The sequence below is a fragment of the Hyperolius riggenbachi genome, chromosome 10, assembly GCF_040937935.1.
Source record: "Hyperolius riggenbachi isolate aHypRig1 chromosome 10, aHypRig1.pri, whole genome shotgun sequence".
In the NCBI taxonomy this organism is placed as follows: domain Eukaryota; kingdom Metazoa; phylum Chordata; class Amphibia; order Anura; family Hyperoliidae; genus Hyperolius; species Hyperolius riggenbachi.
The window spans coordinates 196,908,420-196,931,831 of record NC_090655.1 but is presented as its reverse complement, the minus strand read 5'-3'; the positions used below and the strand labels follow the sequence as shown (position 1 = coordinate 196,931,831).

The following is a 23,412-nucleotide window of genomic DNA, read 5'->3' as shown; positions in this document are numbered from 1 at the left end:
TCAGGTCTGCCGTTCTGTAACGATCGGTGTCAGCACACAGAGAGAATCTGATTATTGGTGATCTGCAGAATCACCAATAATACAAGTATAACTAACCTCTGGACACCTGATAAAGTGTAAGTGTTTGGGTGCAACAGTATATGAGTCTGGACCACCTGAGGAGCAGGTGACCCTGAACTGTTGGGAGTCAGACTCTACTGCAGTCAAAGGACTCCTATGAGATAGAGTCCTTGACTGGATTGCAGAGGGGTCCCTCTGAGGGACAGGGAGTCCCTGCAGCTACTGGACACCCCACCGGGGGGGGTGTCACAGGTAGTACAGATGGACTGAACACCCAAGGAGTGAGTGACAGCCAGAAGGGTCGGCCAGGCCGGGTCAGCAACACACGAGCAGATAAGGTACAGAGACAGAAGGCTGATTCGGTAACCAGGGACAGGCAGGGTTGGCAACCGGTAATCAGATATACGTAGGTACCGAATCAGAGAGCAGGAGAAGGGTCAAGAGAGCAATAGGTCATAACAGATATCAAGCAGAGGCTTAGTCTAGAGTGTGAGGTTCGTGGTCTCAACACCCAGGAACTGGTCTAAAGTATAACACAGTAATAACACAGTATCCCTAAGCTTGGGTGTGAGGTCCGTTGTCTCAACACCCTGGAACTGGTCTAAAGTATAACACAGTAATAACACAGTATCCCTAAGCTTGGGTGTGAGGTCCGTGGTCTGAACACCCTGGAACTGGACTAAAGTATAACACAGTAATAACACAGTAATCTGGCTAAGTGTGAATTCCCAGGTCCACCTGTGGGATTTGACTATGGTCTGAGTGCTAACACATAAGCATTCGCAACGGCAGACAACCAGCAACTGACAGGCAAGAAGTATATATAGCAGAGCGCTCCTCAGCGCCGCCCAGTCCCCTTCAGCCAATCACCTACTGCGCTGGGATCAGCTGATCGTCCTGATCAGCTGATCCCTCTCCTATTGGCATAAAGTGCCTGCCTCCTAGCGCGCGTGCACGTAGCTCTCCATCTGTGTGCACTACTAGGCTAAGACAAACCAGCCGCATGCTGCTGCGGGGAAACCGCCGGTCTGAACGCGGAACCAGCCGCCTCGCTGTCAGACCGCGCGGCGGTGTCTCCGCAATCCATTACACATTTTCTGTAAAATACAGTTTTGTTGCAAAGGCAGCTCTTTCTAATTTGGTTTGCTGTTGTTTTGTAGGTATTCAAAGTGGTCTTTGGTGGTCATCAAGGAGAGTTCAAGGAAATGATAACAAAGGTATGTTGTATGATGTACATGTAGCTTGGACTTGATGGCTTTACATGTATCATAGAAACAAAGTTCTTGCTAAATTACTGTACATGGCTGGACAACCTTGAACCAGAAGTTTGCTGTTGGAGCATCGGTTACGGAGAGTATATACGGTAATCTTTAAAGTGGATCTATACCAGAAAATAAAATAGCTGTTTTTCAAAGCCTAAGCCTAAAAAATTAATTCAGTATTTTTGGTAGAGTGAAAAAAATACCATGTTCATCTCAGTTGGCAAAAAATAACTGAAAGTGCCTGTCCTTTTGTCAGATGTCACCTGGACAGAAGTGCCTGTCCTTTTGTCAGATGTCACCTAGAAACTGTCCAGAGGCATCAATAAGAATTTTTTGTGTAAAGAAAAATGCTTGTCTGAAGGGTAAAGTCTGTTATTTTTGTTCTCTTACATTTTCTGCACCAGTATCCAATGTATCCCAGTTGCATCCTTTCAATACTAGCAACTAGCAAGTCCATTCACATTTCACTTTTCCTGCTTTTCACTTCTAATTTAGCTCAGGAAAAATTTTTTTTTAAGCTTTTTTTGTTAGAACATAAAATAGCAGTACGAAAAGATCTCCGCGGAAATACAATCAAACATAGTTGTACAGATGTCCATGAGAACACATAATAAAGTAATACAACATGAGAACAATGAGAAAATCCAGAAATTACCATTGTGATATCGTGGGTCTAGGATTCTACCCCTACTAAAATGAGGAGATACGAGAGTGTAGGCCCACAGTGCCTTCAGGGTAAAAAAAAAAAAAAAAGAGGGGGAATTTTCAACCCCAACTTTAAATTCTTAGTGAGAAAGGGGAGAAAAGGGAAATAGAAAGAGGGGAGAGGGAAAAAGGGAATGAGAGTTAAGAAGACAGAGGGAGGGAGGAGCTAATACAACCAACTGCCGGATCGGCGTTACTTGAGGTGTGTAGATACCAGGGCCTTGTGCTTATCTGAATATTTAAACATTTCCCGGCTAGCCCACATGTGGGTAAATTGTTATGTTCTGCCTAGGGACATTGGTATAATTTCCTCCATCTGGGCTATTCTATCAAGTTTAGCCAACCATTGAGGGATAAAAGGGGGATCTGGTTGCTTCCATAGAAAGGGAATAGTAGCTCTTGCAGCGTTTATTAGATTTGCCAGTATGGATTTTTTGTACTTCTTCGGAGAAAAAGGGCCCTGAGTGTAGAAGGAAATACTCAGGTGTCTTCATGGATGAGATTTTTTTCAGTACATTTATACACTTGGTGCCAAAACATTTCAGCCAAGGGCAGTTCCAAAAAAACATGTAGTAAGTCAATTTCAGCTGCGCCATACGTCCAACTGCTATCAGCGGCTCCATCTACTCATTTACTAAGAAGGGCTGGTGTCCTATACCACAGGGTAAGGCCCTTGAATCCCTGCTCCTGTATGGACACATTGAGGGAACCCTTGTGAGTCCAGATGGCCTGACACTGCTCTTCCATAAACTCTTTACCCAGAGAGGTTTCCCACTTGATCTGATATGGCAGAAAATGAGATGAGTTTACAGTAACCAGCCATGCATACATCCAATAAATCTTGTGTCTATGAGGGTCTTTCTCCATAAGATACTGCTCCATATCTGTTATTGCACTAGAAAGCTGGGACCACAGAGAGGTGTCTCTCAGGAAGCTCTGTGCATGGAAGTAAGTCCAGTATGGGAATTTCTGGGACCCTAGCCATTGATGCAGTAAGTCTTTAGGCTTAAGCATGGATTGCCACCCATCATTAAGTCCTGCATTCTAAGGATAGAGGGGACAGTCCAGTCATGAGCAAAGGAGAGTAATAACCAGGAGGGAACACTGAATTATGCCTCACTGGAGTCATCAGGCCTAAACTAAAGGATCCCCTCCCCTGTCTCATAAGGAGACGCATCACGCATCTGGTAGAAGAGATCAAGGGGTGTGTAGTTTCAACGGTTTTAAGTTTTGGGTCAATTATCCAGAGGAGACCAGCTAATGGGGTAGGGACAAGAGCTTGTTCTATATATACCCAGTATTTGAGGGAGGGGGCATCACATCAGTCAAACGAGTGACTAAAAATCCAGGCTTGATAGTACTTGTAGGGATTAGGCAAACTGCTATACATGTGCCTCTAAGAACTGCTATGAGGGTGTTTTAGATGGGGTCAAAGAGTCCAATGCATACATAAACTGAGCAGCCAACAAGCCCTTGAACAGCTTGCAGTATTGGATTGTAAATCCATCTTGACCCAGAGACGTCCCAGGCTTCATGGACTTAAAGAGACTCTGTAACAAAAAAAAGGTCCCCTGGGTACTCACCTCGGTAGGGGGAAGCCTCAGGGTCCCGAAGAGGCTTCCCCCTCCACTGTAGCTGCAGGCAGTCCAGCGCTGGCTCCCCCGAAGTGTCCCGGAATCTTCCCTCGACAAGGCTGACAAGCGCTGATTTATTTACCTTTTCTGGCTCCAGCGGGGGCGCTGTTGCGGCAGACCATACGGAGATATGCGGAAATACCCGATCTCTGTTGGGTCCGCTCTACTACGCAGGTGCAGGAGACTTGCGCCTGCGTAGTAGAGCGGGCCAACAGCGAGTGGGTATTTCCGCCTATCTCCGAGCGAATACTGCGCCTGCGCTGGAGCCGGGGAGGTAAATATTTACATGCCCGCTGTTCGGAGGGGCACAGCGAGACCGCCGTGGGACACAGGAGGACGGGGGAAGCCTCGATCAGATCCGGAGGCTTCCCCCTACCGAGGCAAGTACCCCCCTGGGGAACTTTTTGTAGTTACAGAGTTTCTGTAAGTGCCGCATCAACCTTACCCACTGAGATGGATGCATCTGGGTCTAAGGCCTCCGTATCAGTAAATATCTTGAGGCTATGTTTTGCCAGAAAATCTTTAAAAAAAACATACATTCATGTAATATATAATGTTTGTAATATCTATAAAAAGGTACTAAGCACTAACAAACGGTGTCCATAAGCAGTTTGAAGGGTTGCACCAATAAAAGATATCCACACAGAGAACCTCTCCTGTGACTCTCCGTGTTCTACGGTGGAGAATTAAGTCAGGAGACTGAAGCCTTTTGCTGGGTGTGGTGAATGACAGACAAGGGACAAGACGAGCCACCTCAGAAAGTAAATAAAGAAGAACTGGACCTTGAGAAATTGGGCGGGCTGCCCACCATAGTTGTAGCCACTCCTCAAGGGACCCTGCGCGCAGGTACACCCACCATAACAGGAGAGAGACAGCTCTCCATGCCCGACCCATAAAACTGGGCCATGGGCAATTATAAGGGCTGTCCCCCTCAGACAGTGCCTGGCATCAAGAGACCCAAGATGATGGCCACCAAACATAAATCAGACAGAGAGATCCCCCACATCAAGGCCCATCCAGCAACACAGCCCACCTCCCCCTCTCCCTCCAACAGTACACCTTAAGATCATCAGTTGTGGAACACATCAATTGTGGAAGAAAAACATTAAAATGAAGTCCCTCCAGACCAATTCCCATGCTATCTCAGTGTCAGTACCTATATATTTCAGCTAGGAGAATCCACAGTGCCACAGAATAAGGCCTGGAGGGATGTGTCAGGTAGATGCTAAACCACTCCAGATCCTCAGAAGTACCAAGACTTTCTGCATCCTGATTTCACCTCATAATCATGAACCAATCAACTGCAGCAGGTACTCTGTAGTGCAGTCTGATGTATTCAGTAAACTATTTCATGAGGGGGGTTCATTTCTCAACAGCAGGCACGTGCACAGGGGGGTGCTCTGGGTGCCCAGGCACCCCCCTTTTTAAAATCTTCAAAAAAGGCCCCACTCGCGATGCAAAATAAGCTCCGCCCCTGATCGTGATAAGCTCCGCCCCCACATGGGACACTTTCAAGTGACGAGGCCCAGACAGGAATCCTAGTGTGGCATACTGACCTCTCCCTCCACCTAGGACTCATATTGACCTCTACCTCCCCCAGCACCCATAGTGACCTCTCCCTCCACCTAGTACCCAGTGACCACTCACAGTGACCTCTCCCTCCACCTGGGACCCATAGTGACCTCTCCCTCCCCAGCACCCACAGTAACCTCTCCTTCCCCCAGCACCCACAGTGACCTCTCCCTCCACCTAGCACCCACAGTGACCTCTCCCTCCACCTAGCACCCACAGTGACCTCTCCCTCCATCTAGCACCCACAGTGACCTCTCCCTCCACCTGGAACTCATAGTGACCTCTCCCTCCCCAGCACCCACAGTGACCTCTCCCTCCACCAGCACCCACAGTGACCTCTCCCTCCACCTAGCACCCACAGTGATCTCTCCCTCCACCTAGCACCCACAGTGACCTCTCCCTCCCCCAGCATCCACAGTGACCTCTCCCTCCACCTAGCACCCACAGTGACCTCTCCCTCCCCAGCTCTAGCAATGATCCTGCCTACCCCAGCACCCACACTGACCTATCCCTCCCCCAGCACCCACAGTGATTTTTCCCTCCCCCAGTGGCTACCCTCCTTGTTCCCTGCAGCACCCACAGGGACCTCCCATCCCAAAAGCAGCACCTACAGTGACCTCTCCCATTGCCAGCGCCCACAGTGGCTTCTCCCAACACCCAGCATCCACTCCCTCCTCCAGCAACCACACTGACTACTCCCAGCACCCACAGTGGCCTACCCTTCCCCCAGCACCCACACTGACCTCTACCTCCCTTAGCAGCAACTATGCCATTCATAGCAGCACCCATAGTGACCTCCCACCCCCTGCACCCACAATGACCTCTACCTCCCGAGACCCACAGTGATCTCCCCCAAAGGACCCACAGTGACCTCCCTTTCCTCCAGCACCTATACTGACCTTGACTTTCCACAGCACCCACAGTTACTTCTCCCCCAGCACCCACAGTCACCTACCCTTCCCCAGCAACCACACTGACCTCTACCTCCCCTAGCAGCAACTATGCCATTCATAGCAGTACCCACAGTGATCTCAAACCCCCTGCACCAACAACAATCCCTCCAATATTCAGCACCCACATTACACTCAACCAGTAACCCTCACTATAGCAAGCACCCAGTACTTGCACCAAGCACCCAATACTCACATCTGGCCTCCATATGGCACTTAGTACTTGCATCAAACAGCCACATGACACCCAATACCTTCACCCCTTCACCCTATAGCTGGCACCCAGTACTCATACCCACATGGCAATGTACTTGCACCCAGCCCCAACATGGCACTCACTACTCACACCTGCACACAGCCTCCACATGGCACCCACTCACATAACCAGTACTAGCACCGAAGTACCTGCACTCAGAACCCACGTGACACACAACACCCACCCAGAGCTAGCACCCAGTGCAGACATTGCACCAAGTATTTGCACCTATGTAATACCCAGTACCTGCACCCAACACCCACGTTTCATCTGCAGTAGTTCCAGTTGCACTAAGCCTCCACTTAGTGCCCAGCACCCACACCAAGCACTCACATATGACATCCAGTACTTGCACCCAGAACTCAAAAGGGACTGAGTACCTGCAATCAACACCTACATGATGGTTGATACACACCCATACAGCCAGGATCCACATGACACCCTGTGCCAGCACCCAAAACCCACATGGCACCCATCATCTGCATTCAGCAGCATGACAATCAATACCCCCTAGCCAGAAATGAGGAAGGGGGGAGGGGCATGCGGGGGAAGGCATTGCCAGGCCCCTTTTTTAAATTTGAGCACCCCCCTCTTAAGGACCCTCTGCACGGCCCTGCTCAACAGGAACAGGTTTTGGAGCTTGGAGTGCTGCTGCAATGGTCAGTGTGTTGCCAGAATGTTATGTCATACATTTCACAGATAGGTAAACAAATGACCATTTTTGTAAGGTTTATAAGGGTACAATATCTGTATACAAGTAAAAATACTGCAAACATGACTTGAACAACGATAGTCAGCAAGCCCCCATAACTACAATATTCATTTAGTTAATCCTAACTAATTTTAGAACAAGTACCAAGAAATACAGCAATATAAGTTGTGTCTGAATCACACCCCTGAGACAAGCATGCAGCTAATCCTGTCAAGTTTTTGTCAGAAACATCTGATTATGCTTCTTCAGGATCTATGGCTTAAATAAGAGGCAGAGGATCAGCAGGACAACCAGGCAACTCATATTGTTTAAAAGGAAATACATATGCCAGCCTCCACATTCCTCTCACTTCAGGTTCCCTTTAAGTATTAAATTGTCACCTTGTGGCGCATGTGCTGTTTTGTTCCCCACATTATTAAATTAAAGTGCTCTTTCACGGATGCTCCTTCCAGCTCTTCCTTGTGAAGCGTGGTCAGCGACCATACTGTGAACCAGGTGAGATACATTCGTACCACATGAAAGCTTAAAGGAACACTATCAAACCAAGTGTTCTAAAATGACAATGTACAAATAATGTCTAAGTAGCTGTGTAAACATTTTCCTACTTTTCATGTTAAATATCAGAGGCAAATTCATTGTGTGTAGATTTTAGTACAGTTGGAATGTTACATTTGCAAAAATTTGCTTTAATATTATACTGTTCTTGTGCATGCCAGACTGCATATGAAAAGGGGTGTCCGGTTTCACATACAATTGCAAACAAGTTACATTTCCTCTGCTCTCTGCAGAGAGCTTAGTCAGAGACAGGCAGTGAGTTAACAGGCAGGGTTAACAGATGCAGTGTGACGGAATCCCCCCTCCTTTCATGAATGAGTAGTCCCGTCAGATTTTGCCTCAGATGCCATCAGTAAGTGTGAAAGGAATTTGATAACAGTAAACAAATAGATAAGCATTTAAAAGTATACACCCATACTTAACAGCACTTCCCAAACTACTATCTCAATTGAAAAAAAACATGTTAATTAACCTCCCTGGTGGTAAGCCCGTGCTGAGCACGGGCTATGCCGCCGGGAGGCACCGCTCAGGCCCCGCTGGGCCGATTTGCATAATTTTTTTTTTCTGCATGCAGCTAGCACTTTGCTAGCTGCGTGCAGTGCCCGATCGCCGCCGCTACCCGCCGATCCGCCGCTAACCGTCGCGCCGCAGCCGCCCCTCCCCCCAGACCCCGTGCGCTGCCTGGCCAATCAGTGCCAGTGTGGGGTGGATCGGAGTCCCCCTTGACGTCACGACGTCGATGACGTCATCCCGACGCGACGGGGGAAGCCCTCCAGGAGATCCCGTTCTTTGAGGGAGGGGAGGGGCTGGGGGGATGCCGCTGAGCAGCGGCTATCATGTAGCGAGACTGTCTCGCTACATGACAAAATTTTTTTTTTTTTTTTTTTTAAAACGCATTTGCTGCCCCCTGGCGGATTTTTGCAAACCGCCAGGAGGGTTAATAATGTTCCTTTAAGTGTTTTTTTTTTTTTTTTTTTTACTATGTGTGGATTGACTGATATACAGTAGTTCAGCCCACCTTACCCCAAGTGCTCAGACTGCAGCTATACTGACATTAAAATAAACACCTTTTCAGTGTTAATAGAGCTGCCTTAGTACAACCTATCAGAGTTGATTCTTTAACATACTTCTCCAGTTCTGAGAACCTCCTCTTTTTCCTCCTACTGTAACACAGGAGGAAACTACAGCTGTTCTGCACATACCTGAATTACCCTTACAGTAAGGAAAAAAGTTAAAACTGTCTAGTTCCATCTATGCTTGGCACTGTACATACACTTTTTTTATAATCATTATGTCACAAATCAGTTCAGGTACGCTTAAAGCACTTATTTTTTATGGTACATTGAATGTGACCAGTTAATTATTAAGAGCTAAATCTATAGGCTGCAATGTTGTACTTGGGTGGCCAAACATCACACATTAATGATTGACACATTTGCCAAGTCTATGTAGTATAAGGGCCAACAGATTGAAAATACTTTACAAAAAGATTGTTTTGAAAATATTTATACTACATGAAAGTGGTAAGATTGAACAACCAAAACTGAATGTTGTATGCCCAGCCTTGTAGTGGTCTTGATATTCTCTCAACTTGGACCACCACTGTGAGCAATCCACTGCTACTCCAGATTCTCTCTGTCTGAGCACCTGGGGTTTCGCTTTCTCTTGGCTTTCCTCCTCGCTTACTAGAACATGCAGTGTTATATATTTCAGCATTAGGCCCTTCCCTCCTTTTTCCTTGGTTAGAGAATAGAGATGGCCTGAACGGTTCGCCCGCGAACAGTTTCAGGCGAACTTTAGGTGGTTCACGTTCGCCAGCGAAGGCGAACTTTTGCGGAAGTTCGATTCGCGCCCATAATGCTCCATTGAGCACAACTTTGACCCTCTACATCACAGTCAGCAGGCACATTGTCACCAATCAGACTACACTCACTCCTGGAGCCCTCCCCCCCCCCTTACAAAAGGCAAGGTTCTCCTGTCCCAGAGGTGCTAAATTCACTGCACATTGATTGCTGTGTTTGTTGTCCCCGTTTTATTGCCTGAAGAAGTGGGTCTGCTCCCACGAAACGCGTTGCAGATTTTGGGGTACTATTGAATAAATGTATTCATTTGATTCGATGACAGACCTTGGTGTCTAATTATTGAGGGGAAGTCCACCACTTTCCCTCCCGGCAATTCTTAACAATTTTATATTAATTTTATTCTGCTGGCGCCTCTGATCACCTACCAGTATACTTGAGTCCACCCCAGGTGGAGGGGTGACCCTACCCCATTTTTTCTGATCTACAGAGAGCGACTTCTTAATCCTGAGTGAGGACAGGTCTAATCTCCTCACCTGCCTATACAGTGGTTGCCTGAGCGGTAACCCATGTTTGTGAGTATAACCATCTCACCTATTCATTTCCCTTCGTATCTCTGACATACTACACCATATTGGGCTCTCGATTTCTCTCTTTTTTACAGTGCAACATTGTAGTGTGTTGTATTGGTGGTATAATGGTTAGGATAGCAGCCTACCGAGCACTAGACCTGGGTTCAATTCCCAGCCAATGTATGTAAGCTGGCTTTTGAAATCCTACATTTCATTAAGCAAGCTCATTTTTCTCTTGGATATATCACAATGGTACATGCTAGGCTGGCTTCAGCATGTAGCATTGTAATGTGTTGTGTTGGTGGTATAATGGTTAGGATAGCAGCCTACAGAGTGGTAGGCCTGGGTTCTATTCCTGGCCAATGTGAGTTGGCTTTTGACATACTACAAATCCTTAAGCAAGCTCATTTTTCTCTTGGATATATCATAATGGTACATGCTAGGCTGGCTTCAGCATGTAGTGTTGGTGGTGGTATAATGGTTAGGATAGCAGCCTATCAAGCACTCAGACCTGGGTTCAATTCCCGGCCAAGGTATGTAAGCTGGCTTTTGAAATCCTACAATTCCCTGGAAGACAAGACCCTCCTCCCTCCGGAAGGAGGGAGGAAGGGAAGAATAGACTTCCGCGAAGGTTCGCGAACAGGGTTCACGAACCGAAAATCGGAGGTTCGGGCCATCTCTATTAGAGAACTGTAAGGCTCAGTCCACTATCCGCTTCTGTTTTCCCTCTATACCTATGGCCACAGATTATGAGCTGGTTTAGCTTTCGGGCTAGGAACACACTAGGCAGAAACACCATTGTTGCGGAAAAAGCTAGCGTGTTTGCTGCTAATGAAAGTCTATGAGCCTCATGTAAAAGCGGTTTACATTTTGCGTTTTTGAAAACGTGCAACTTGCTGCATTCATTTAAAAAATGCATGTAAAACACACATAATAAATCTTAATGCAGACACAGTGGAATGAGTTTTTACATGCGTTATTTTATTTTTTAACTAGGATTCTGTATTTTACTTAATCGATTGAAATGAATAAAAGCACAAAATCAGAAACGCGCATAAAATGCATGAGTGATGCAAACAAAAGGCAAAACGCATATAAAAATGCATCAAAAATACAGCAAAAAATTTAAAATTGCACAGTGCATAAAACGCATTGGTTTTCTACACTGCCTAGTGTGCTTCCAGCCTCACTAATGACACACACATACAACACTTTGCTCATATCAGCTTTGCTCAGGAGCTAAAAATGGACCCCTCACCCCAGAGTCACCAGATACATGGCAGCCAATCAGCTAGCACTCCCACCTGGAAACCCCCAGTTAGGCCTATTTTCTGTGTCCTGCTGCTACAGTACCAATTCACCATCTACATAACCCCAAGGGCTGTGTTTTGATCTTGTGATATTGCCATTAAGTGTGTCCACACAGTGCACTTTAGCTGTTGCAGACAGGTGCAGTCAGTGCTTAGTGCTACAGTAGTTTACCCTTCTAAGGGCTGTTTTTCTTTTTCTTGCTATTTTTATATTGCAGTTCTGTGTGTCCAGTGCACATGTTAGCTGTTGGAGACAGGCCTGCCGGTCCTAGTAGTGCACCGACCATAACCCAATAATCCTTCATCACCACTACTGGCATCTAGTATCCATTACTGCCCTTGCATAAGGCCTCAGTGCAGAATCAGTGGTTTTTTTTTGGTCACTTAACTGTCATTGAACTACCTCAGCCCCACCATAGGGGCTGGAAAACCATGATCGCTTGCACTCCCGCGAACGTGTGCACAAACACGGTGGCCACTACACTAAGATTGACGCCGAGAGGACTAACATTTATGTCCTGGAGGTGTCAAAACAATGATTTGCTCACCTGATTTATTATGTATTAATTAAAGCTCTTTGCCATTGCTTGCGGTGCGTTAAATGGGGCATTTCGTCTGTCAGTGTGAACCAGGCCTTACCCTTACACCACCTTATATACACAAGGCAGACGTTTTAAAACACTTAATTGCACAAATGTAGGAATGTACTGTGATTTCTGCCCTTTAGAGATTAAAACATGACTCTGCGTCAGCTATGTCATTTTTGGCGGGAATTTTGCCTGGGATCCCCTTCAGTCATGTCACTGTCCCGGTGTTAGGCCCATTCAAACAGCTTTTCCATCACTTTTTTTGGCCTGAAACAATTCACATAGGTTTTAAAATTCGTCTGCCAATTGAAGTCTATGGCGGTTGACCTGTTCGCCAACTTTTGAGGAAAATTCACGTTCGGGCCCACAAAACCGAAAATGTGATGTTTGCTACATAACTACTGAGTATAGCTAGAGCCCCAAGCATTTTTAAATCCTCCAGATTCCCATTGGTCTGTTAATAGACCAATCGGGAGCCTAGGAGGGGTATTTGAAGATGCCTGGCTTTTAGCTATACTTAGTACAGCTGGGAGTTGCGTGGAGGAGGATTTCGAGGATATTGGCATGGGACTTTTCTGCATATATTGGCGTGGGGACTTTTTAAAGGTATTTACAGTTAATTAATACTAACGAAGGGCTTTGTTTTATTTTTACTTACACTTGTCCATGGATTGAACAAGGATTCTGGAGGAGAGGGGGAGGGCTTGGCCGCCCCTCTCCTCCAGAGCCTCCCCCCATTCCATGGACCATGCAGGCTGGTATATCTCAGGGTACGAAGCCCCAACCAGCCGGGGTTCTACATTCTCAACTATGTCACCCGTGCATACTATCCCAGCCTGCATGTGTGACAAGAGGCTTGGGAGGGGGGGATCCCACGTCATTTTTTTTTTTATTTACCACACTCTGAACATTACATTTATATACTATTTCTATACTATATATTCATACATAATCTGTCATTTTACCGCATTTGAAGAGAGTCTGAAGCCAGATTAAAAATAGCTTGTTAGCTTATATTCAGCAGAGGCATGTTTGCCCCTGCTAAAATGCCGCTATCCTGCGGCATAACAAGGGGTCTTTACCCACCAAATCCCCCCTGCTACCTCCGGGGAGCGCTTCTGTGTGAGGCAGGGCTATGAGCTGCAGCCCTGCCTCACATGCGTCTATCAGCGGTGGATCTCCGCCTCTCCCTCGTCCCTCTCAGTCTGCCTTCGCTGAGAGGGGCGGGGGAGAGGCGGAGATCTGCCGCTGACAGACGCGTATGAGGCAGGGCTGCAGCTCATAGCCCTGCCTCACACGGAAGCGCACAGGGGCAGCAAAATCCACGACCAAGTTGGTCGTTGATTTTGCAGGGGGGAGATTTGGGGGGTTAAGACCCCTTGTTATGCCGCGGGATAGCGGCGTTTTAGCAGGAGCAAACATGCCCCTGCTGAATACAAGCTAAAAAGCCATTTTTAATCTGGCTTCAGACTCTCTTTAAATATAGACTTTTTCCCTCTAACTTTAACATCAAATTTCTCAAAAAATAATGTTTCTTCTTGTAGCCGGTAATGGAGTATAATTAAACACACAATTTAAGGGAAACCAGAGACATAGTAGAGTAAAAGTTTGATACAGTTTTATGCAGCCGCCGGAGATACATAGAGAGCGCACTTATCTTGCGTCAGACTGACCGCGACTGGCAGAAGTTATGGGACCCGGTATCGGCAACAAAGAAGGCCTAGGACAGTTGCGTGGGAGCGATCCGTGCGCATGCTGGAGGAAGCCCCAAGTATGTATAAAACTTTTATTTTATTACGTCTCTGGTACACTTTAAATTCAAAATTTTGCATAATTGGCGTAATTTCGAGTCTTAATTAGATTGGAAAGGAAACTTTGTTTACACTCGTAACAAAAATTACTATCGAAACAAAATTAAAGGGACTCTAAATCGGCCCGTACAAACACCACTAATAATATAACAAAAGCATAAGAAAAATAATAAAGAAGAAATTAGTACTGCCATTCACTGTGAAATATCATCACACTCTGGCTGACTATACTCACAATCTGTTAAACTGTCACAAGTAAACGAGGCTTACATCCCTCCCAAACCTGGGGTGGGGAAACTGTTAGAGGACTTTCCAGCCATTGGTCCCATATCTTTTGTTTATATTTAGCTGGTTTCACACAAGTAGTGTAGATCAGATTCAGGAGATATGGTTGATGCAACACTCTAGCATTAATTCTGCTCAGAATACTAACCAAAATTTAACTGTAATCTATTGACATGGTCACTATGTTTTGACTGCCCAATAAGAATAAACCACCTCTGCATTTTTCACACTGCTGTGAATCGAGCTTAGCTTTCTCTTGTTCCTGATCACCATCCTAATTGATTTCTCTTTTAAAATTGATGGATGATAGAAAGATACTATCAAAGCAATCATGTTTCCCTGTGCATGACTGATTGTGTCTGGCCTAATCTACAGGCTCATAAACTGATAATAGACACAAACGTCAAATTTGGCCTCACACAACTTTTTTTTTTTTTTTTAATCCAACTGGTTCTTGCACAAAAGTTTTTTTTATTTTTTTTTTATTTCCATGCTATTTGGGTTCTAGGTGTGCTTTAAATTAGCCTTGTCTTTTCTTTTTAGGGAAAGAGGAGGAAGATATTACTAAACAAGACACTATATATGAAAATATTGAATTTGAAGATATTAATAATTTGACGCATGTCTGAAAAAAGATGTAACAGATGGTTGTGCTTATTCAAGACTATGTTGCTATAAAGAAATCATATCACCCTAACTGGAAGATGTACTGTAGAGCATAAGGCTAGGTTCACATTTGACTTAAAGAGACACTGAAGCGAAAAATAATTATGATGTTATGATTTGTATGTGTGGTACATCTATGAAATAAAACATTAGGAGCAGAGACATGTCTATTGCTAGGTACACACCATGCAATTTTGTGTTAGATAGATGGTTCGATAGATAATTTCTGACAGATCTTATTTTCAATAGTTTTTCTGATCGATTTCTCATAGAAGTGAATGGAAATAGATAAGAAAAGATAACAGAATCGAATTGTAAAAAATTGATTGGAAAATTGAATCGGAAAACGATCAGATGGAAAATTGACAGAAAAGACGCATCGTGTGTACCCAGCATAATATTGCTTCCAGTACATATGTAAGACAAAGAAAAACACAATCGAGAGCACCCAATAATGTATTATTGATGATAAGGAGTGCTAAGGTAGCAGCAAATACAAATATACTCAGTATGGTTGCCGGGTTCAGGCAACCACTCACAGCACTTATGGGGATATTAGACCTGTCCCCACTCAGGCTAAAAAGTCGCTCTCTGTAGAAGGAAAGAAGGGGTGTTCACCCATCCACCAGGTGGATAACAATAATAGTCATGGAAACAGTGGCGCAAGCAGGATAAAAGTAGATCATAAATAAAATCAGAAAAGTTGGGGGGCAAGGTGGACTTACCGCCCCAAAACCAAACACATGGCTATGTATGGTTTAAACAAGTTTTAATTCATACTCCAGAACAAATGCAATGCGTTTCACAGGTCTCTAGCCCGCTTCCTCAGGCAAAAACACTAAATGGAGTAACTGCAATACAAAACAGCAATGTATAATAAAATTTCTGCCTATACTAGCAGATGTACATCTAAAAAAAAAAAAAAGACACCAGGACATATGCATAAAATTGTAGGTTATGAACTTCAAAATACATGATCAGTTTGTATATTGTGTCCTATAGAATATAAAATGATATAAAATAGGTAAATATATCATAGGACATCACATCTATCTATATACCCTCATCATTAATAAAAGTCAGTGTATCTTTAAAGAAGATTTGCATTATTCTGTACATATTAGGCCCAGGAGAACAGCACTATGCACTTGTTCCCCCAGATTCGACACCACAGAGATATATATATATATATATATATATATAGATATATATATATATATATATATATATATATATATATATATATATATATATATATATATATATATAGATATATATATATATAGATATATATATATATATATATATATATATATATATATATAGATATATATATAGATATATAGATATATAGATATATAGATAGATATATAGATAGATATATATAGATATATATATATATAGATATATATAGATATATATATATAGATATATATAGATATAGATATATATAGATATAGATATATATAGATATATATAGATATAGATATATATAGATATATATATAGATATATATATATATAGATATATATAGATATATATATATATATATATAGATATATATATAGATATATATATAGATATATAGATATATATAGATATATATAGATATATAGATATATAGATATATATATATATATATATATATATATAGATATATATATATATATACACACATATATGGAGGGGGGAGGGGAGACTGTTCATCACATACAAAACAAAAGCTAAAACATACCCACATTTAAAGATCCAGTACAGGAAGAGTTAAGAAACTACAGTTATCTATGCAAAAGAGCCATTGAGCTGCACGACTTTAAAAGTCGCAGAGAGCTGTCTTCTGAAGCTTGTTATCTCAACTGTCAGTCACTGCATTTTCTTTTTCTCTGCAGAGGACAGGTCAATAGTTCACTCGCCTGCTCTGTAAAATCATTTAGAATGCTGAGTAGTGTGTAAACCGCAAATACTAGAGAATGATGCAATGTTATAAAAACACTATATAACTGAAAATAAAGATGAGAATATTTTCTTTGCTACTAATGTTCTAGTAAATATCCATACTACACAACCAATTCATTATATACAGTTATATATATATTTTTTTCACTTCAGAGTCACTTTAAAATTGGTAGATAAGCAGTGTTTATCACTGACATCTCTGTTACAACAAACAGAAGAGTGGTGAGGGAATAGTCACAGTGGATCATACTACAAATCTGCTGTGACCATCCACAGCACAACACCATTGCAGGGTGAAGCTAGCCTAATATGCTAACTGTTCATGCATTTGACTTTGCTTTTCTCACAGACTGTGCTCGAGCACTCCGAGGCTCCTTGCTGTGGGAAGCCTTCCTGCTGCTCTTACTTCAGTTCACACAACACCCATTCTCAGGTCTGTTGCCAGAGGAGCCACTACAGGGGAGCAGCCCCTGTAACAGCAGGGGGCCTAGAGCTATGAGGAGGTCCTAACCACTAACCTTCCCTTCCACCAATAAAGGGGTCCATCCTTCAGAGCAGGTGTTTTGGGGGCTACACTTGTTATAGGTGTGCAGATTATTATGTCCACACTTGTTATATGACCCTTGCAAGATGGGCCCCAGGCTGTGAGGGCCACCAAGGGTAGGCAAAGGAAAGAATGTGAACATGGGGGGGCGCATGATTTGTAGTTACGCCACTGTCTGCTGCTCTGCAAACCCAGCATTTCTAAATACACTCATTTGAGTCCCAGTACAATTATGCAAAGCCTAGGACTTCACTATGACAACTAGGGAATAAGGAGGATCAATGAGATGCAAATAATGTCTCCTTGCATTCAAATGTCATGTAAATCGTATGTAACTTGAAATTAGACTAATCAGAATAACATCCTGTCAACTTTTATTCAAAGTACAAGCCGCATAGCATTTACATAAAATTTGAATGGAATGAGGAATTATTTGCATCTCATTGATCATCCTTAAAGGGACCCTGACCTCTGAAAATAGTCGAAATTGGTACTTACCTGGGGCTTTCTGCAGCCCACCGTAGGTCGGGAGATCCCACGACAGCGTCCTGGCTCCTCTCCCAGTCTCTCCGCACAAATGGCGCATGCGCGGTTTAATGACAACTAACGTCATCTTCCAGGAAAATCAAAACCTTTGGAGAAAAATATAAGCAATGCATATGTACTCAGTACTTGGTTTGGGCCCCATTTGCATTGATTACTGCCACAATGCGGCGCAACATGGATGCTATCAGCCTGTTTCACTGCGGAGATGTTATGAAAAACCAGAATGCATAAATAGTGGCCTTCAACTCTTCTAGTTTAGTGTGTGGTTCCGTAAAGAGGAGCTGTCAGCCATACAATGGCCCAGTGCACACCAAAACCACTAGCAGATCCTCAAAACGCTAGAGGTTTTTGAAGCAGATTTTCAGAGCGATTCTAGGCATATTTAGAGAGGTTTTCTAAACATGCCTAGCGTTTTTGTGTATCAGATTTCATATATTGTTACAGTAAAGCTGTTACTGAACAGCTACTGTAACAAAAACGCCTGGAAAACCGCTCTGATCTAGCATTTTTCAGAGGGGTTTGCGATTTTCCTATACTTTGAGGCAGAAAGGCTTCTGCAAACCGCAAAAGTGCTGCAGGACCCACGGTTGCGGTTTGCGGAACGCTTCAAAAACCTCTCGGTGTGCACCAGGCCTAACTCAGAAAAAAAACTCACATATATAAGTAGATACATACTAGCTCTACTCTCACATATGTATTGCACAGTCCAGGTTTTGAGTTGATTGATTTTTCTATAATAAAAAAAAAGACAAAATCCTTCTTAGCATTCCTATTTTAAGTGTGACTATTTTGAAGCCAACCCTGATGTCATTTCCTGCCCTACTCTCCTCTGCCTGATTTGCCAGCCCTTCACTATAGAAAGTGCATTGTCTCAGAATGAGAAATATTGGCCAATCAGAGAGGAACAGATATTGGCCAGAGGACAAGACAAATAACATTTATATTGCGCTTTTTTCCTGGCGGACTCAAAGCGCCTAGCTGCAGCCACTAGGACGCGCTCTATTGGCAGTAGCAGTGTTAGGGAGACTTGCCTAAGGTCTCCTACTGAATAGGTGCTGGCTTACTGAACAGGCAGAGCCGAGATTCGAACCTTGGTCTCCTGTGTCAGAGGCAGAGCCCTTAACCATTACACTATCCAGCAGTGCACTAATCTCAAACGAGATAACTCGATGTTGCTAATGGGTTAATAAAAGTGTAGGGCAAGCCATTTCCAAATGGAGCAGTACATATCTATTACATAGTAAACTTCAAGGGACCTGAATGTGCACTGCTTGTAATGCGTGACCCAGGAGCATGTGTGCAGCTGGGGTTACAGTAACAGAACCAATAATCAGGAAGTACGGAGGCCACGAGGATCGGAGGACAAGGAGCTGTATAGCGGCCGCAGTGTACCTGGATATTGGCAGCTGCAGGAGAAGAGGAGCATGTGTAGAAGCAGGACTGTAGTGAGGGGGAGGATCGTAGGACACATAGGTAATGTAAGACACACCCAATCCCCCCAGAACCCCTCCAAGTTTGGGGAAGAGAAAGGGTTTTATATTCCAAAAAATAGCTAAGAAGAGAGAAGTCTCTGATCCTAGAGAGGCTTCCCACGGCGTCCACCAGTACTCAATTCACAGACCCTCCACAGATTACAGACAATAGTAATCTGATGAAGCCGTGCTTGTGCCAGAAGAGGAACGTGGCCCTATTGTTAAGGAGGCTCCCAGGCAGTGGCAGAACACAACGTGGGAAGCCTCTGGATAATCCGGAGGCTTCCCTCACCTTATGGTTCTGATGCAGTTCTGTATTATGCCAGAAGAAGAAACAAAGTTTCGAAAGCTTGCAAAGAAATCTTGTACAGTTAGTCAAAGTATCACCCAACCAACTTTTGTTATGTCTTTAGATTGTCTCCATGACCAATACCTGTGCTCAATAGCGCTTGGAGTTCACCAGTTCTTCCCTTGTCAGCTTCTCCGTTCTGTCATTTTTTTGGAAAATTTTGATCGTGAGTCTGAAGAGCTCTGGTGTAGATTCTTTAATGCTCCACTGTTTTGCACTAAACTCTTTGTCCAAAATCTTCAACATTTAATCAGGTTGCAATAATTGTAAAATAAATTAGTCATTAGAAAAAGGGGAGAATATTAAATAATCTAGATAATGAATTAGTAGTGCTCTTTTCCAGGTGTTGACGTTGGATCAATTAGCACTAGCAATATAGCATTATTTCTGGTTTTGTTGCAGTACAACGTAGCTGGAAAGACGTGGATTTCTTTTCATAGCCCTTGAAATGACATGCTGTTTGTATAGGTTAATGCTTTAGTATGTCAGAGACCAATGTGTCTCACATATGTTGGGTATATACTTTCTTCACGCATCTATGAAAAAAAAAGGTAATCAAATCTCCTACCGTAACAATCATTTTTTCCAATTCCTGAAATCACTTTGCAACTGGCACAATGAAGAAACGGATTTTCTTATACTTCTAAATTTTGCTAGAGAATAATACAATTTGAATAAGCAGAAAGAAAGCAAACTTTTGGCAACCTTTATTATAAAAAATTGCATTCATTTTCACTTGAAGTGAGAAGAATTTGGAGGCTGCCATAATTTCCTTTTAAACAATACCAGTTGGCTGGCAGCCCTGCTGATCAATTGGGCTGCAGTAGTGTCTGAATAAAACCAGAAACAAGCATGCAGCTAATCTTGCCAGACTTGACAATGTCAGTAACGCCTGATGTACTGCATGCTTGTTCAGGGGCTATAGCTAAAAGTATTAGAGACAAAAGATCAGCAGGATAGCCAGGCAACTGGTATTGCTTAAAAGTAAATAAAGGAGGACCCCCACACTAATTTTTGACTTTCAAAAGTAATCTTAGCCACGCACTTTGTCTCGATAGGATGAAGGCCATAGCGGAAGATACCTTCCCATTATTTGAGAAATTGTGGAAACTGTACTTTATGTACTATTCGCATTAGCTCCCAGCTTCCTTCACAGCGCTATAGCTGGCACAAGCCCACCCAGATGTGCCTGTGAAAGGAGTATCTATACAGTTGCACAGGAATATTGGTGGAGTAGTGGCGACTCGGTAAACCTCCCCTCTTCCATCTCTTATTTATTTTCTCTTTTCCTACGCTTTTACTCTTCCTTTCTCAGATGGTCCTGTCCCATCTGATTTCTAGTGTGCAGCACACTAGCTATATGGGGCATAGTCTGATCTGATATCAGAAAGATGAATATATCTAATGTTATGATTTTCTGGCTACTTGAGACGTTATACGGTTACAGTCACAAGCAAATAGACCACCGATTCTGCGAGGTGGCCTGCTCTAGTTAATTCTCCTAGATGTTGTCTGCGAAAGATGTCAGTACATGATGCCCTAGAGCTGCTGACATCTAAACTCTGTTTAGGTGAAAAGGTGTCTGCTGTTGCAGACCTTATTGTACCCCGTATAATACCTGTGCTAATTTGCTACTTTATATGACGCACTTTATACAATTGTACTGTTTATCTGTTTTATATTGAAAATGTAATAAAACTTTTTGTGACAAAAAAAAAAAAAAAGTAAATAAATATGGCAGCCTCCATATCCCTTTCGCTTCAGTTGTCCTTTAGGGGTGCCCAATAAATGATACAATCAGGAAATCAGATCGGACATGTTGGAAATCAGTCTGACAGTAAATCGGTCAGAAAATTGCATTGTGTATACCTAACACTATAAACAGCATCCGTTGAAATAGTTTGGAATAGCTCATATACAATTTGTCCAGCACCACATACCGTATACAAATACAATAGCCTTATGAAATCTAACTAATTAATGAAATGCAAAAAAATCATCTGGAAACTGAAGGAGTGTCATCTGATCTTTATTTAATTTAGTATTTGCACAGAAATTTGAGAGAAAAAGAATAAAAACAAAACGAAAAGGTGTGAGAAACACATAGTGAGAGGTAGAGTGACAGAAATGAGAAATATACATATATATATATTTATATACGGCGGGGCAGGAATGACAGAGCAAGACCCTCAATTGTTTGCCCAAAAAAAAAAAAAAAGTAAAACTAAATAAAATTAAAATCCTAGCAGAGGTCTGACGCATTGTACACTCCCCCGCCTTCCTCTTACCCCACAAGAAACATAAAAAGCAAACAAAAATGTATTCACACATCAAACCCAAAAATCAGAGAGATTAAATCAAACATAAGGCAGACAACGCCCCCACCCACCCTAGTGCTCAAGGTGGGGGCAGTGAGATGGTGATATGGGATTATGGGAGCAATGCTCTGCAGACTTAGGTAAAAGATGTAAAATGAAACAGGAACAAGCCTTGGCTAGATTTGGGGTTTGACTGAGAAAAAACAAAGTGCTACAGGGCTGGACAAACCCCAGCAGTCAAGGATATCCGACCCCTAACTTCCAGTCGTCAGAGGAGCAAGCTCTAGGCTTGAACAGATTGGTTCCTGAATTCCAAATTCATTTGTCCACCCATGAATAGAGATATACTTGTAAAAGATGCGGCAGATACCTGCTTGTCCCTGACCACTTTTAAGATCCTTCATTCCTCTAAAAGGGAACAGGAGGTAAGAGTGATATAGAGGCTGACATGTTTATTTCCTTTATATAATGCATGTTGCCTGGCTGTCCTGCTGATCCTCTGCCTCTAATACTTTAAGCCATAGACCATGAACAAGCAAGCAGATCAGATGTCTATGATATTTGACAAGATTAGCTGCATGCTTATTTCAGGTGTGTGATTTAGACTCTATTAAAGTATACCCGAAGTGACATGATGAGATAGACATGTGTCTGTACAGTGCCTAGCACACAAATAACTATGCTGTGTTCCTTTTTTTCTCTCTGCCTGAAAGAGTTAAATATCAGGTATGTAAGTGGCTGACCCAGTCCTGACTCAGACAGGAAGTGACTACAGTGTGGTCCTCATCGATAAGAAATTCCCCTTATCTCTTTCTTGCTCTCGGAAGCCAGTTTCTGCTAGGAAAGTGTTTTATAGCTGGAATTTCTTATCAGTGAGGGTTACACTGTAGTCACTTCCTGTCAGGACTGAGTCAGCCACTTACATACCTGATATTTAACTCTTTCAGACAGAGAAGAAAAAAAAAAAGGAACACAGCATAGTTATTTGTGTGCTTAGCACTGTACATACAACATGTCTACCTCATCATGTCACTTCGGGTATCCTTTAACTAGAAAGATCAGCAGGACTGCCAGGCAACTGGTATGTTCTAAATGGAAATGGATATGGCAGCTTTCATAGGTCTCACACTTTGGATTCCTTTTAAAGTATAACTCCACTTTTGCTGAGAAGGCAATACGTTCAGTTCAGCTCTACATATTGCTAGTAAAAAGGACAAACATTTTGACTTGTTTTTGTGCATATATACAGCTGTTGCACAGTGATCCATACAGACACTGTCAGATTGGAAAGGGCAAATCTGCTACCAGTTCAAACAATCAGTGCAGGTGTGGAAAGTAAAGTCCCTACTCTGTGCAGCCAATTACTCATGTAGGTACAGGAAATACCTGGGCTGTCTTTACTGAAGTATGAAGTGCAGATTCTTGGCTAGAAAATAGGTAAACGGGGTGCTTATGGTCAGTTCTAGAAATTCACAGCTGACTGCAGATTGA

General features: G+C 43.2%; 1 protein-coding gene across 2 annotated transcripts in view; it reads left to right on the top strand.

Annotated features, from left to right (window-relative positions):
* The window catches only part of LOC137536157 (uncharacterized), a 43,594-nt gene extending 28,760 nt beyond the window's left edge, over nucleotides 1–14,834 (top strand). For both annotated transcript variants that reach the window (XM_068258244.1, XM_068258243.1), the window contains 2 exons: nucleotides 1,221–1,277; nucleotides 14,614–14,834. In XM_068258244.1, coding sequence (XP_068114345.1) covers nucleotides 1,221–1,277; nucleotides 14,614–14,699 — 143 coding nt within the window. In that variant the 3' untranslated portion in view covers nucleotides 14,700–14,834. The remainder of the gene's footprint in view (nucleotides 1–1,220; nucleotides 1,278–14,613) is intronic.
* Nucleotides 14,835–23,412: the final 8,578 nt, after the last annotated feature.